At 50.5% G+C, this 13,360-nt stretch overlaps 1 protein-coding gene across 4 annotated transcripts in view; it reads right to left on the minus strand.

Moving 5' to 3' along the window:
• The window catches only part of Ltbp2 (latent transforming growth factor beta binding protein 2), a 96,522-nt gene that overhangs the window by 12,646 nt on the left and 70,516 nt on the right, over positions 1-13,360 (minus strand). For all 4 annotated transcript variants that reach the window (NM_021586.2, XM_087554451.1, XM_087554450.1 and 1 more), the window contains 7 exon segments: positions 1,021-1,146; positions 1,718-1,843; positions 2,065-2,187; positions 3,162-3,281; positions 7,098-7,217; positions 11,763-11,891; positions 12,519-12,647. In NM_021586.2, the coding sequence (NP_067597.2) occupies positions 1,021-1,146; positions 1,718-1,843; positions 2,065-2,187; positions 3,162-3,281; positions 7,098-7,217; positions 11,763-11,891; positions 12,519-12,647 (873 nt within the window).

The raw sequence follows: 13,360 nt of genomic DNA on the forward strand, positions 1-13,360 counted from the left end.
GGCCACACACGGAGGGACCCATCACCTGCCTGAGGGGACTGGGCCTGTGATGTTTATCTCCTTTCCCAGAGCAGCACAGCTGTGAGAAGCTTACGGGAGCACCACAGGGAAAAGACACAGGAGATCTTTCCATCTGGTCTAGCCTTGGCTGGGTTCCTTCCTGCCCAATAGTCCTAGCCTAGGGGAAACAAAGCCTCCTTCCCCTGTCTTGGACTGAGAAGCAATGGGAAGTGAATCGAGGAAGCTGATGCCTGGAACCTGAGACAGAAACTCTTCTGCCTATTTCTAAATTTTTTTCTGAGATAGGATCTCATGTCGTTAGCACTGACCTTGCCTCCAAGATGGCCAAGGATGACCTTGAACTCCTAATCCTCCCGTTTCTACGTCCTAAATGCTAGGGTTACAATCATAGATCATCAGATCGGTCCTGCCCCCCCACCCCAATGTCCCTTCTGTCACTATGCAGCCCCAGTTGGCCTCGGAAATTCCATCATTCTGACTAGGCCTCTTGATTGTCGGAATTATTGGCATTATTAAAACTACTGTGAAGCACAACAAACACCCTAGAATTGTGGGTCTCAACCTTCCTAACGCTGCAACCCTTTAATACAGTTCCTCATGTGTGGTGACCCCAAATCATAAAATTATCTTGCTCCAACTTCATAACTGTAATTTTGCTGTTACGAACTGTTACGGATCGTAACATAAGTATCCGATATGCAGGATATCTGATATGCCTCCCCCATGAAAGGGTCACTTGACCCCCAAAGGGATCAAGACCCATGGGTTGAGAACCACTGCTCTAGAAGCTTGTCATAGTAGGCAGTCAGTACAGTCTAGGCCAAGGCCCGAGAACCCTCGTGTGTCTCTTGTTATGCCTCAGTGCCTGAGACACTGCGGTCCTCACACCAGTGCCTTCATGGTGGTGGTGGAGGTGGGAGGCTCTTGCTCCTTCTTGGACATGCTCAGTTAGTCTACTGGATCCCATCTGCACTCTCCCCACAGGGAGGGGTCTCTTACCTTCACAGCTGTTGCCCAGGGGGCTGGGCCGGAAGCCCCTGTCGCAGTCCTTGCAGGAGAAGGAGCCCACAGTGTTGGTGCAGACGCCTGTGGGGCAGACTCCGGGGAAGGCACATTCATCCAGGTCTAGGCAGATAGACAAACCATGGTCATGGAGCCAGAAGGGCAGTCCCAGCAATGAAGCCTTCCTTCACTACACCTCTCGCCCATCCTTTGAGTTTGGAGAATACTCTGGATCTCTAGAGAAGGGCAAGTCTTGGCCGTATTCTTTAAGGCAACCTCACACTTCCTTCCTAGAAAGCTCCTTGGATAGCCATACCTACAGCTTAGCTCTTTTGAGACAATGTCCTGTAGCTAGGCTGGCCTCAAACTCATCCTGTAGTTCAGGCTGGCTTCAAACTCAACAAGGCTAAGGCTGGCCTTGAACTCCTGATATTTCTGCTTCCACCCCCAAGTCCTGGGGCCATAGTCATGCACTACCGGATGTGACTTGAGCTTTCCTCTTGTCTCTGTGACAATTTGTCTCATCTCTCAACTTAGAAGTTATGTCAAGTTCAGAAGCTCTCTGGGGTCAAGTCTCCCAAAGTTTCCTCTAACCTAACCCAGAGACTCCCAGCATCAGCCCAAGGCTGGAGGGCAAACATGCTATTTAAGAGGGAGGGCAGCCTGTATTCTGTCACCATCTCTCCTGTGTTACCTTCACAGGCAGTGCCATCTTCGTTCACCCAGTACCCACTCTGACAGGCTGAGCAGGTGAAGGAGCCCTCCGTGTTGAGGCAGAGGCCGGTGGGGCATGAGGCTCGGCTGGCACACTCGTCCACATCTGAAACAGGCCATTGAGTTCTGTATGGGATTCTGCAGGGCAGATATGCCAGAGACACATAGGTGGGCAGGGAATGCAGAAAGGATACGTTTTTGGCAAAGGGTAGGACAGGCCTCAGGCCTGATAGGTTAATTCAGGGTTGGCTATGGGGGTTGACATGCACAGGGAAGATGCTGGAGACTTGATTTGCCTGCGCCGAGGAGGGCACCACATCTCAGTACCTCGGCAGCCCTTCTTGTCTGGGGTGAGCTCATAGCCTGGCTCACAAGAGCATCTAAAGGAGCCTTCCATGTTGATGCACCTTCCATGGGCACATATCCCGGGGGTCAGACACTCATTCATATCTGTGGATAAAGTCCAAGAGGGCGCACTGGCCTCCCCTCCTCCTCGCCCTCTTCCCCACCATAGCAAGCATAGATCCTCTCTATTATGAGCCCCCTTGGAACCAGCCTTCAGCGGGAAGGCAGGCCAGCCACCCTTGGAGAGCCACGCCCCTTTGTTTCATCTAGGCATAGCAGGGCCATACCCTCCTGAGTGTTCCTCAGACACCCTACATAGTCTCAATGAACCCACTGAGAATGCTGGAAATAAGGTGTCCCAGACCCCTGACTCATTCCATCATGGGCCTCATCCTTTCTAGTCTCTCACCTGCCACCAAAAAAATTCCCATGTTCCATACCCAAGGAACAGTTCCAGTCCGTGGGCGGGCAGTGTGGAGAGAGGCCAGGCCATGCCTGGGTGGCTGTGGCTGTCTTGAGGGCCTGGGAACCATCTGCCCTCCCCAGAGCCTCAAAGCATCTATTCAAAACATGGCTCCTCCTGGAATCAGAACCTTGGGCCCTTTCCCTGCGGGGGCTGAGGAGAAAGAGCACTCCTTCCCACTGTCACAGAATTGTTTTGGGAACAAGAAGTGCCATGGCTAATCGGTGGGAGGCTCTCCTTATACAGTGCTCTAGTGTAGCCAGGGGGCCTGGTGGCTGGCTCTCTCCAGCCTAAGACCCTGAGGCTTCTTAAGGCAGTCAACAGAAGTGAACCGCAGGAGCTCCTGGGACTTTGGGATAGAGCTTTGGAACGGATGTGGCTAGGCAGCAGAGGAGGGCCCCACCCTGGCTGATTCAGAGGGCAGAACCCCACAAGGAAAGCACACCCACATCGTACTCAGCATCATCTAAGACTCCAGCAGGATGAAGGAGGACAGTACTCTCTAAGCCACTTCTGTCTGCCCACCTCTTCCCCTCTGGGTGTGTGGGGTGAACCAGCCATCGCAAGGCTAAATGACACCCTCCCCTGTCCCGGTGCCTTGGCACTCAGCCCTTACCTACACAGTTCCCGCTCTGCCCTATGTAGCCCTCCTCACAGGCCAGACAAGTGTAGGAGCCAGGGGAGTTGACGCATCTCCCATCAGGGCAGGTACCAGGGTGACGGCATTCGTTGATATCTATAAAAAAAAAAAAGCCCCTCCCTGGTCATCTATGAGAGCCACAACCCATGGGGACTTCGTGTCTGCAAATCTTTGACCCTGCCCTGTCCATACAGGAAAATGGATGTCTGTTTTGGTATAGATGAACAGTAAGAAAAACTGACTCCCCCTCCCTATTTTCCCAACCTTCCCTCCTTCCCTCACTATTCTAGAACAGAGATTAATGAAAGACTTAAAGACCCTGCAGATGGCTGTAGTAACCTGTGTGTACTGTTAGCTGTATGAAGTCAGAAAGCTGCATGTTTCACACTGGATTGTTTGGAATGGGCCTTCACATCACCCTTGGTCAACGCTTAATCCTTTACAAGAGGTGGCCATCTGGGGGACAGCAGTTAGTTGAGCTGTTACCACAGGGCAGCACCAAAGGGCAGTGAAAGTGCTTCTGGGGCCCAGGAAATGAGGGCTGACCTTCATTCTTGGGTATGGCACAGACCTGCCTTGAGGCTAAATGCAGACTAAAGGGTGGAGGTTGGCAAAGCTCTGTTTTTCTTCTAGCCCTGATAGGCATGGGGTCTCAGGACTCACTCCGCTGAGTTCCAGAGACCCAAGGCAGCAAGGCTGAGTCTAACAGGGCAGGCAGGAGAGAGGGGCTAAGGAGAGGGAGTGACAGCAAGGAGGAGAAGCTTTGCCCAAGGAGCCAAGTACAGGGTTCTTCACTAGTGACTTGTCTTCAGGGATTCCAGCATGCAGGGGAAGAACCGAGGGAGAGAAGTCATACCACAGGGATTAAACTCTGGGTCACAACCGCAGGAGAACAATACGCCCCTCTGGCACGAATGTCAACATGTGTGGCCATCAGGTTGGCCAAGCTGAGGAAACAGGAGGATTTATCCTCTAAAAATGACAATTACTCTCTGAGAGAAAGTCCAGCGGCTTAAGCAAGCCCAAAAGGCCTACTGTACAGAGGCAAGACCCATTCAGCACCTATGGAGGCAACGCAAGAGACAGGCCAAGGGAGAGAAGCAAGCTTCCTGCACAAGGACCAAAGGCGGCAGGGAACAGTGCAGAGCAGATCAGAGCAAGGGGTCTGAGGCACTGGGCAAAGGGAGGAAAGAGATGGCCTGGCCTGCAGAAGTCAGGAGCCATCATAACTGACTGTTCCAGGGACAAGAGCTTGTCCCTGAGGGTCTAGAAGAGAAGGCTATATCCTCAGGTGGTTACTGGGTTGAGTATCTGCAAAGATACAGTTTCTAGGTAATAAGACTCATCTCTGGAAAGAGAGTCACCGTAAGCCTCTAGTTGGGGTGTCATGAACTAAGCTGAACTAAAAGACTCAGGACTTGAGCTGGACAGATGGCTCAGTGGTTAAGAGCTCCAACTGCTCTTCCAGAGGTCCTGAGTTCAAATCCCAGCAACCACATGGTGGCTCACAACCATCTGTAATGGGATCTGATGCCCTCTTCTGGTGTGTCTGAAGACAGCTACAGCGTACTTATATATAATAAATAAAATAAATCTTTAAAAAAAAAAAAGACTCAGGACTTCCAACTTTGGCCACCCAGGAGACAGAGTCAACGCCAGGCCTGCTACTCCTGGCGGAGGTATCTGGAGGAAGACGGATAAACATGGAAGAGAGAAGTGGTCCTTCTTCCAGGGATATGAGACTTTGGAGATGGGAGAGGGACTGAAGAATCCTTCTCGTGCCACACTAAGTTTTGAAAAATAGTTTTGGGAGCATCTTTTAGACATCGGACAAGGTAGGACGACTGCATTTGCCCAGAGAAAGGGACCAAGTCTGTTCTATCTACGTGTCGGGTACACCTGCAGAAGCTGTATGTAGTGATGGATGCTGGGCTTTTGGATGTGGGACTCACTAACGTTCAAAGTATAGCCCACCTCTTCATTTTGGGGTGTGTTTTTACTTCCTGGTCCCTTGTGTTTGAGTGACACCAAAAGACTGGTGAGAGCCAGTAAGGTATGAGGGCTAGAATGTGCATAATTTTTGAACCAAAGTGTTTCGTTGCACGCAACCCTCAAGTATCTTTCTTTCTTTTGTAGGGACTGGGCACATCCCAGATATCGGTTAGGAATGTTTAGTCTAGTACCAGCGAGGAAGCATGGGTTAGAGCTCTCGACTGATTCCTGATAGAGGCCCGATGCTGATGAGGAAGAAGCTGGCTCATGCCCTCTATAACTAATTTTGGAGCTGTTTATTAGTGAAGCACAGCCTAGTGCAAGCTATGCTGCTCCCAGCTTCTGCTTAGATGAAATCCCCAAGGAATGTGAGATGTCTGTCAGTGAAGAAGAGAGAGAGGTCAGAAGACCAGGTTAGCCACCCCAGTCTTCACCTGAAGTAGGGAGGGCTGTTCCCTTCCTGGAGTGGATAGAACTGAGCCATTAGACAAAGCTGCTCAAAGGAGGCAGAGGAAAATTCTGGATGGAGTGAACTCCATCATCAGATAACCCGAGCCCATCCCATCTAAGTCATGGTAGCTAAACTGGAGCCTGTCACTGCGTGGGGATTCTTCTGTCTACTCAGAATTTGAATTTTAACTTAATAATATGGTGTGTTTTGGTAGAGTCCAATATTCTAGTTGGTTTGGGGAATATTTATTGCTGTATTCCCAGCCCATGGCTAGTATACAGCTGGCACTCAATAAATGTTTGCTGACCAAAAAATGAAACACTGTGCCTAGAATAACACACACTATCCTCTTAGCAGAAGGCTGTCGAAAAAACCACCAAAGGGATCCAAGGAATGGTCACACCAGGGACTAATTTGTGAGTCTGCCATCCATACCCTGGGAGGATCCCCGAACACCTCTCCAGGAATCAGTCTGTGTGTGGGGAACTATGAGGGCACCCATCTGTGTTCCTGGCGAGAGTACACAATAGGACTGGGAGGAGGCAGGAGGCAGGAGCCAGGAGTGCAGGGGACCTTGGGTGAGAGTTGGAGACAGCCAAGGCAGGTGGTGGTGTAGCGGAGAATCTGCTCTCTGTCCATGGGAACCCAGAGTCCTGGGCATGATGGAGATGCTATGGAGACTGACGCATAGGCCACTGTCCAGACCTCAAGTCTCTCACCAGAGACTTCAGGCTTCAGTGAAAAGAGTAGCTGCTTCGTTGGAGAAAGAAGAAAGGGAGAGGAAATTGACTGGGCTCCCAGAGAGATGGGCAGGGTCTGTGGTTACTGGTGGAAACCTGGAGAAGCGTACAAACTACATCACTCTTTCAACAGTCCCGGAGTGTCTCCCCAGGGCCAAGAACTCAGCCTGACCTCCCAGATGAGTTGTCTGTCTAGAACTTTTCTTCCGGATGGGACAGAGCCACCTGGAGTAGGACACAGATGTGGAGGAGTTGAGATGTGATAAAGAGAGGGTCTTACAGTGTGTTGAGCTGGTCCTGGGCATCAGTCAGCCCTCTGAGAGGAATGTGGCAATCTCCATTCCCAAACACAAAACACTAACACAGGCCAGGTCTGCCTGCACTAGAGCCTGTGTCTGCCCTTAACAGACTGGCGACTGTAAATTTTCAATGTTCTGGCGTTTCCTGGTTTATTTCCTTTAGTTTTGCTTTTCTTTTTACTAAGTCCTGATGTTAAGTGTGTAGTACTGTGATGCCCAAAGAGGCTCTCTTACCCGGAGCTTAGTGTTCATGCCTGCAGTGTTATATAGATTTGTATTTCTCTGCCATGGGGACAGACACCCAGAAGACACCCAGAAGACAGACGGACTCAGGGATTCATAGATATGGCTCTGCCCATAGGCGTTGGCTTAGTATCAAGAGACTCCGTGGAGGACAGATAGAGGGGAGCTGGTGGAGGTGGATCCTTACCTTGGCAGTGTCCTCTTCTGACCATGACGTAGCCCTGATCACACTCGCAGTGGTACGAGCCCTCAGTGTTGCTGCATCGTCCACCGCTGCACACCCCCGGCTGCTCACACTCATCCACATCTGCAAACACAGAAGACGGTCCTGAGGCAAAGCCAGCCCTGGAGGAGGGTCCTGGAGCATCCTTTCTGGAGGCCAGGGACAAAAAACCACTTAGGCAAGGAAGACACGTTTGCTGCCGTCAGATTGCCTGAAGGGATTCCTAGGGCATCTCTTAGACTGGAGTTCTTTTCTCCCAGGGATGGCTACTTCTGTGGTCCACAGGAGCCCTTGCAGCTTTCTCCTCCTGATGTAAGAGCTGCATTTACATCAGCCCAAGTATCAATCAGGTCAGGTATTGATCCATAGAGCATGATACAAGGGGGCCAACAACGTTCCCCCTGCCCTAGCACTAACACAGCAGACACGGAGTCTACCACTGAGATTCTTCTTAAGGATGGTCCTTCTTAGGAAGACAGGGAGCATTGTGGGCAGCCAGGGATCTGTAAAGCACGGCTTACATCATTTATCCCAAGCACACCGATAGCCCACATGGCTCTAAAGCCCAATCTTGGTCAGCTCCCCTCAATCTTGGTCAGCTTCCCACCACCCATTCATCCCCTTCCTTAGCTCCTTGCTACCTCTAGTCCTAGTCATAGTTTGGCCCACAAACCTGGCCCCAGCCCTGCTGAATTTGCCCACTCTCATTGGTATCATCTTTATTGTTGTTGTTTTGTTTTGTTTTGTTTTGTTTTGTTTTGTTGTTTTTATGTTTCAGGACAGAGTTTCTCTGTAGCCCTGGCTATCGTAGAACTCAGCTCTGTAGACCAGACAGTCCTTGACCTCACAGAGATCCACCTGCCTCTGCCTCCCAAGTACTGGGACTAAAGGTGTGCATTACTAACACCCAGCCTTTGCTATAATCTTAGCTATAGTAGATTCTCATGAGTCCAGCTTCCAAACCTCTGCTCACACGCAAGCCTCTGCTGGGAGTGCCTTTCCCTTCCTGATGACCAGTGAATTCCTAGTCCAGATTCAAACCGTGCTCTGCTCTGTGACTACTTCCTCCTGGGCTCTGCCGTCAAAGCCATCATGACCCCTCTCTAGCACAGGTTCAAACACTTCCCGGCATCCTTGTACAGACTGAATGAAGGCAAAGAGCTGAACAAAGTGCCTGTCTGGCAGCCAACACTGAAGGAATGTTTGCTAGCATCGCTCCAGCATAAACCTTCTCCTAGAACTCAGTGAGCTCCCACAGCAGCAATCCTTCCTCTATCCCTCTAGTTCTCCGTGGAGCCTCTGACAGAGCTGCCACATGCACCCTCCTCCTGACCTTCAGTCTAGGCAGACCCAAGAACCTCCCTGGGAACAACTCTCCGGGGAATTCAGAAACAGCTGTGCGAGCTCCAGGAAGCTCTGCTGCCAAGGAGAAGAAAGGGGAAGGAACTCATGGGCAGAGAGGAACGTGGAAACCTGATGGGAATAACTGGCTGATGCCAGCCACACTGCCTAATAAACAGATGGCACTGGGGAAAGTGGTTTGCAGAGAAAAGTGGAAATGCAGACATTCGTTCTTAATACCTATGCAAAGACGGACCGGCTGGATAAATCACCCTGGAAAAGGTGACATTAACGGTAATGTGTAACGTCCTTGTGACATCATAAAACCACTAGGCGTGAAAAATAAAGGAAAAGGGGGTCAGCAGTGGCTCAGTAGGCAGGAGTTTGCCACCCAGGCCTGGAAACCCGAGTTTGATCTCCAGAACCCACCTGAGGATGGAGGAGAGAACCAGCTCCATGAAGTTGTCCCCTGACCTCCACACGGACACCCTTACACACATAAAACAGACAAAACGTAACAGAATACACAAGGTGCACTGTAAAAGTTACAAGAAAAAGGAACAACCACACTGGAAAGCTAGCAAAAAGAGAGGAGTGTGTAAGCAGTTCACGGATGAGGAAACCCCGAGGCCAGAGTGCAAAGAGATACGCTTTCTAGAAGGTAAGCTATTATACAAACTCTTATTTAAATTTGTAATAGATAATTTATACTTCTACTCAACTTAGAACTTGTAATAATTTATAATAATTAATTTATACATATGAATCAATGCTAGATTAAAGTAGTGAAACACCGTTTTGTGAGACTGGCAAATTTTAGGAAGTGAATGCAAAATTGGATTAAATCCTTCAAGTGACAGCCAATCCCCAGTGGTGGTAGAAGCACTTCAGCTGACCTCAGGTTCCTCCCACCACAGCTGTCGGGGCTGGCAGAGACCTCTGGACATGAGTCTGGGCCTGGTAATGCCATTCCCAGTAGCAGCTATGATTTGCCCAGGGCCAGCTCCCAGGTTCGATCTGCAGGAAGCAGTACCTCTGGCCGCGGCACCTACGCAGCTTGCTTAAGTCTGGAAAGACCCTGTCCCCTGCCTTTCCGCTGGCTCTGCCACACTGCTGTCTGAGTCACCTCCTCCGACAGCCAGACGACAGAACCATCTACCCTTAACAAACTTCCCGTGGCAGCCAAGGCCCACAGGACCACGGCCAAGTACTGCAGCTTGGCACTAGAGTCACAGACTGGCCTCACCTACTGCCACTTCTGCTAACAAGCCCCTACCCCAGTTACCCTGACTGCATTATTCCCCGGGCACGCCAGGCTTGCCTACAGTTCTGGCCTATCCAAAAATGGTTGCCTTCGCTGGACTACCTGCTCCCTCCATTCCAGCTGCTGATCGTAGAGGATCACGGGAAGCAAGCCACGCCCAGGGGTGGGCGTGACTTTGCGTCTGTGTCCAATGCTGCTATAACTAGGTGTAATGTTGTGGGCGTTTCAACTCCAGCTTTTGAAGCTTCGTCTGGTAAAGCTTAAGGTAGGAATAAGAACCGCAGGGGATGGTATATTACAAAGCGCTGAGAATGGCTCTTGGTAGCAGTGCTCACTAAATGGGAGCTGTTCGTATTCTACCTCAGCTCAAGTACCTGCTCACGGAAACCTTCCCAAATTCTCTGCTATGTCACTTGCTTGCTCATCTAGACCCCTCAGGGTCATTACTCTTGCCCATTCAGTTGATCGTCTTCAGAGCTCAGCACAGGGTACCCGGCCACTCAGTAAGAACCTGAGTACCCACTGAGTACTCATGACCGGGTTCCCTCACGTTCCTGTTAGGTTGGGCTTCTCTACTTCCCTTCCCCACATAATGAAATGAGAGGACTTGGACGGCTTTGCATTCTGAAAGCCAGATTCTTGGACTCAGATGTTTAGGAGACTCTGACAAAGAAAGCGTTCATTACTCCACGGCCACACAGGGAAACCTATGACTGTGGCCACGCAGCAGACTAGCTCCAGAAATGTGAGCCCCCACACACAGGTAGTGCAGTTCTCAAGGTGAAGCTCTCAGCTGCCTCTGAGTCTCCAGGTGCTGGGTGGAAGATGCCTCCTTATCTCTTCATGGACTTACTCATAAACAATGCACAGGAACATTCTATGCTACAAAAGGATCTCCACAGTGTGCTGGCTAGATTTGTCACCTTGACAGAAGCTAAAGTCATCAGAGAGGAGGGAAGCCTCGGTTGAGAAAACCACCTCTACAGTCAGGCTGTAGGCAAGATTGTAGGACATTTCTTAATCGGTGATTGGTGGGGAGGGGCTACCAATTGTAGGTGGTGCCACCTCTGGGCTGGTGGTCCTGGGTCCTATAAGAAAGCAAACTAAGGGCTGGAGAGATGGCTCAGTGGTTAAGAGCACCCGACTGCTCTTCCAGAGGTCATGAGTTCAATTCCCAGCAACCACATGGTGGCTCACAACCATCTGTAAAGAGATCTGATTCCCTCTTCTGGTGTATCTGAAGACAGCTACAGTGTACTTATATATAATAAATGAATAAATCTTTGAAAAAAAAAAAGAAAGCAAACTAAGCAAGTCATGGAGAGCAGTTCAGTAAGCACTCTTTCTCCGTGGCCTCTGCCTTAGCTCCTGCCTCCTGGTTCCTCCCCTGTTTGAGATCTTGTCTTGGGTTGGGTTCCCTCAGAAGACTGCGATTCTGTGTATGTGAGCCCAACAACGACAACAAACAAAACAAAACACCACACACACACACACACACACACACACACACACACACACACACACCCTTCCCTTCCCAAGTTCCTTTGAGTCATGGTGTTTCATCACAGCAACAGTAACCCTAACTAAGATACACAGGAAGCACGCTTACCAAGAGTTGACTCTCTGGGAACTTTCAGGACTTCCCGGGGAAGATCAAAGCCTGCAAGTATCCCCACTGCTGAGCAACAGAGCTCCCCTCCCAAATGCACACAGGTTCCCTGGTCTGCTGAGAGTCCCCATGGGTAACCCTCGTTTCCCAAAAGGAAAGCTTCCTTGTCACCTGAGTCCTGGCTTTCGGTTTGCAAATTGCTATTTTCTGGATTCTTCTTCCTCCTTATGATCCCAGCGTAGTCTCAGCTTCCTCCCAGATCAAGGCCAGAGCTCTATCTCTTTTTCCCAAGGCTCTGGTACTCCTCAGTGATAATACTGTGCATGCCTGGTTCCTCTTCCACCCACACTGTAGGGCCTAGCCAAGAGGTGTTCCCCTCTATGCCCATTTCAGGCCTAAGGCAGCTGTCACTCACCTTGGCACTCCTGTGTGTCTCCTAGGGTGGCTAGTGTGTAGCCTGGGTAGCAGAGGCAGGAGTAGGAGCCCACACTGTTGACACAGCGCCCTCTTCCTTCACAGGGGTTCCTCAGACACTCGTTGTCATCTGACCGGAAGGAGGCAGGGAAGGGGGTCATGGAGGCCAGTGTGCCTTTCTCTGGGGACATCTGCCACCAGAATTCCCCCACTAGAGGATGGTGCTGTGTGGCATAGAAGGGGCGAGGGAGCAGAGGAGGCCGAGATGAAAGTCTCCAAGGCTGACAGACACAGGCCAACTTGCTGGAGCCTCTTGGGCACTAGGAGTCCTTGGTGATGACCAGTGTCTCTTCCCTGCCCATTGTCCCCTTCCCTCAGCAATCCCACAGCCACTTCCTTTCTTCTTCAAGCCCACAGCAGATAGTTCTCTTTTACACAAAAATATTTAGTAGGAGGGAAGACACAGGATGATTTAGCTTGGCTTAAAACATGTCCCCAAGGGACAGCCCAAGTGAGACCTTGATCTGGTCTGCAGGAGGAAACATGGGGACCATTTTTCCTAGAGTCTGATGGCCCTCACAGCCTGGCATATCCTAAGTTGATATCTAGTTTGTTGTGTCCCCAGAGAGTGTTCTAAGCTAACTGACCATAGCACACTATGGTTGGATCTTGTGCAGCCTGGACTTGTGACTGCATCCCCACACTCTGTCCCTATTTGCTCCCCCCATTCAGCAGACCCAGGGCACCCTGGAAATACCAGTACAGTAGTCCTGGCTGGGGTGTAGCTGGTAACCAGGGCTGCAGACACATCTGTATCCATTTGGGAGCTTCACACAGGTCCCAGGGCCACAGATGTTGGAGGCTCCAGCGAAACATGGATCAAAGCCTGTGGAGATGTAACAAGTAGAGGTTATGGCAGAGTAGAGCATGCACGAAGGCAGTGGAGGAGGGTGAAGAGATAGCAGGGTTAGGTTCACTGGCCTCAGAAGCCCACTAGAAGCCCACTAACCCTTAGGCAGCCCTCTCATGCCAACAGATAAAATGGCCTCATAAGACTTATGAGACCCATGCCTGGTCCCTGAGCCCGTTTGAGTACATCCTCCTAACAGAGACCAGATGGCTTCTAGTAACCCATATTCCCTACAAATGACCTCCTTACCCTCACCCTCAACCTAAATGTGGGCACAGCTCTTACCCAAAGAACCAACGCCACCCACCCCTGGAAACTCTTGCCCATCTTCCCATAGACTAGCAGACAGATCTAGTGACTAGGTTACACAGATTGAAGAAACTGGCTTATTGTCTTATACCTCTAATATTAGGGAAATATTAACACTTATAAGTGAGTCAATGAATGTGTGAGTGAGTGAACCAATAAACCAATAAGAGAACACTGCTTTCATCTGGGTCCACTCTGTTGTGTCAGTCTATGAGCATATACCTAGGGCTCCCTTCCCTGCTCCACCACTCTGAGAGAATCCAAAAGCATCAACAGAGTAGGTCAGAAGTAGCCCAGGTTGGTAAACAGAGGGGCTTTACGGCATTGCTAATCTGCACTGAATTGGATGCCCCAGTGGCCTGTGTACAAGGTCACCTTCT

The sequence above is a fragment of the Rattus norvegicus genome, chromosome 6 (assembly GCF_021556685.1).
Source record: "Rattus norvegicus strain SHRSP/BbbUtx chromosome 6, alternate assembly SHRSP_T2T, whole genome shotgun sequence".
Lineage (NCBI taxonomy): Eukaryota > Metazoa > Chordata > Mammalia > Rodentia > Muridae > Rattus > Rattus norvegicus.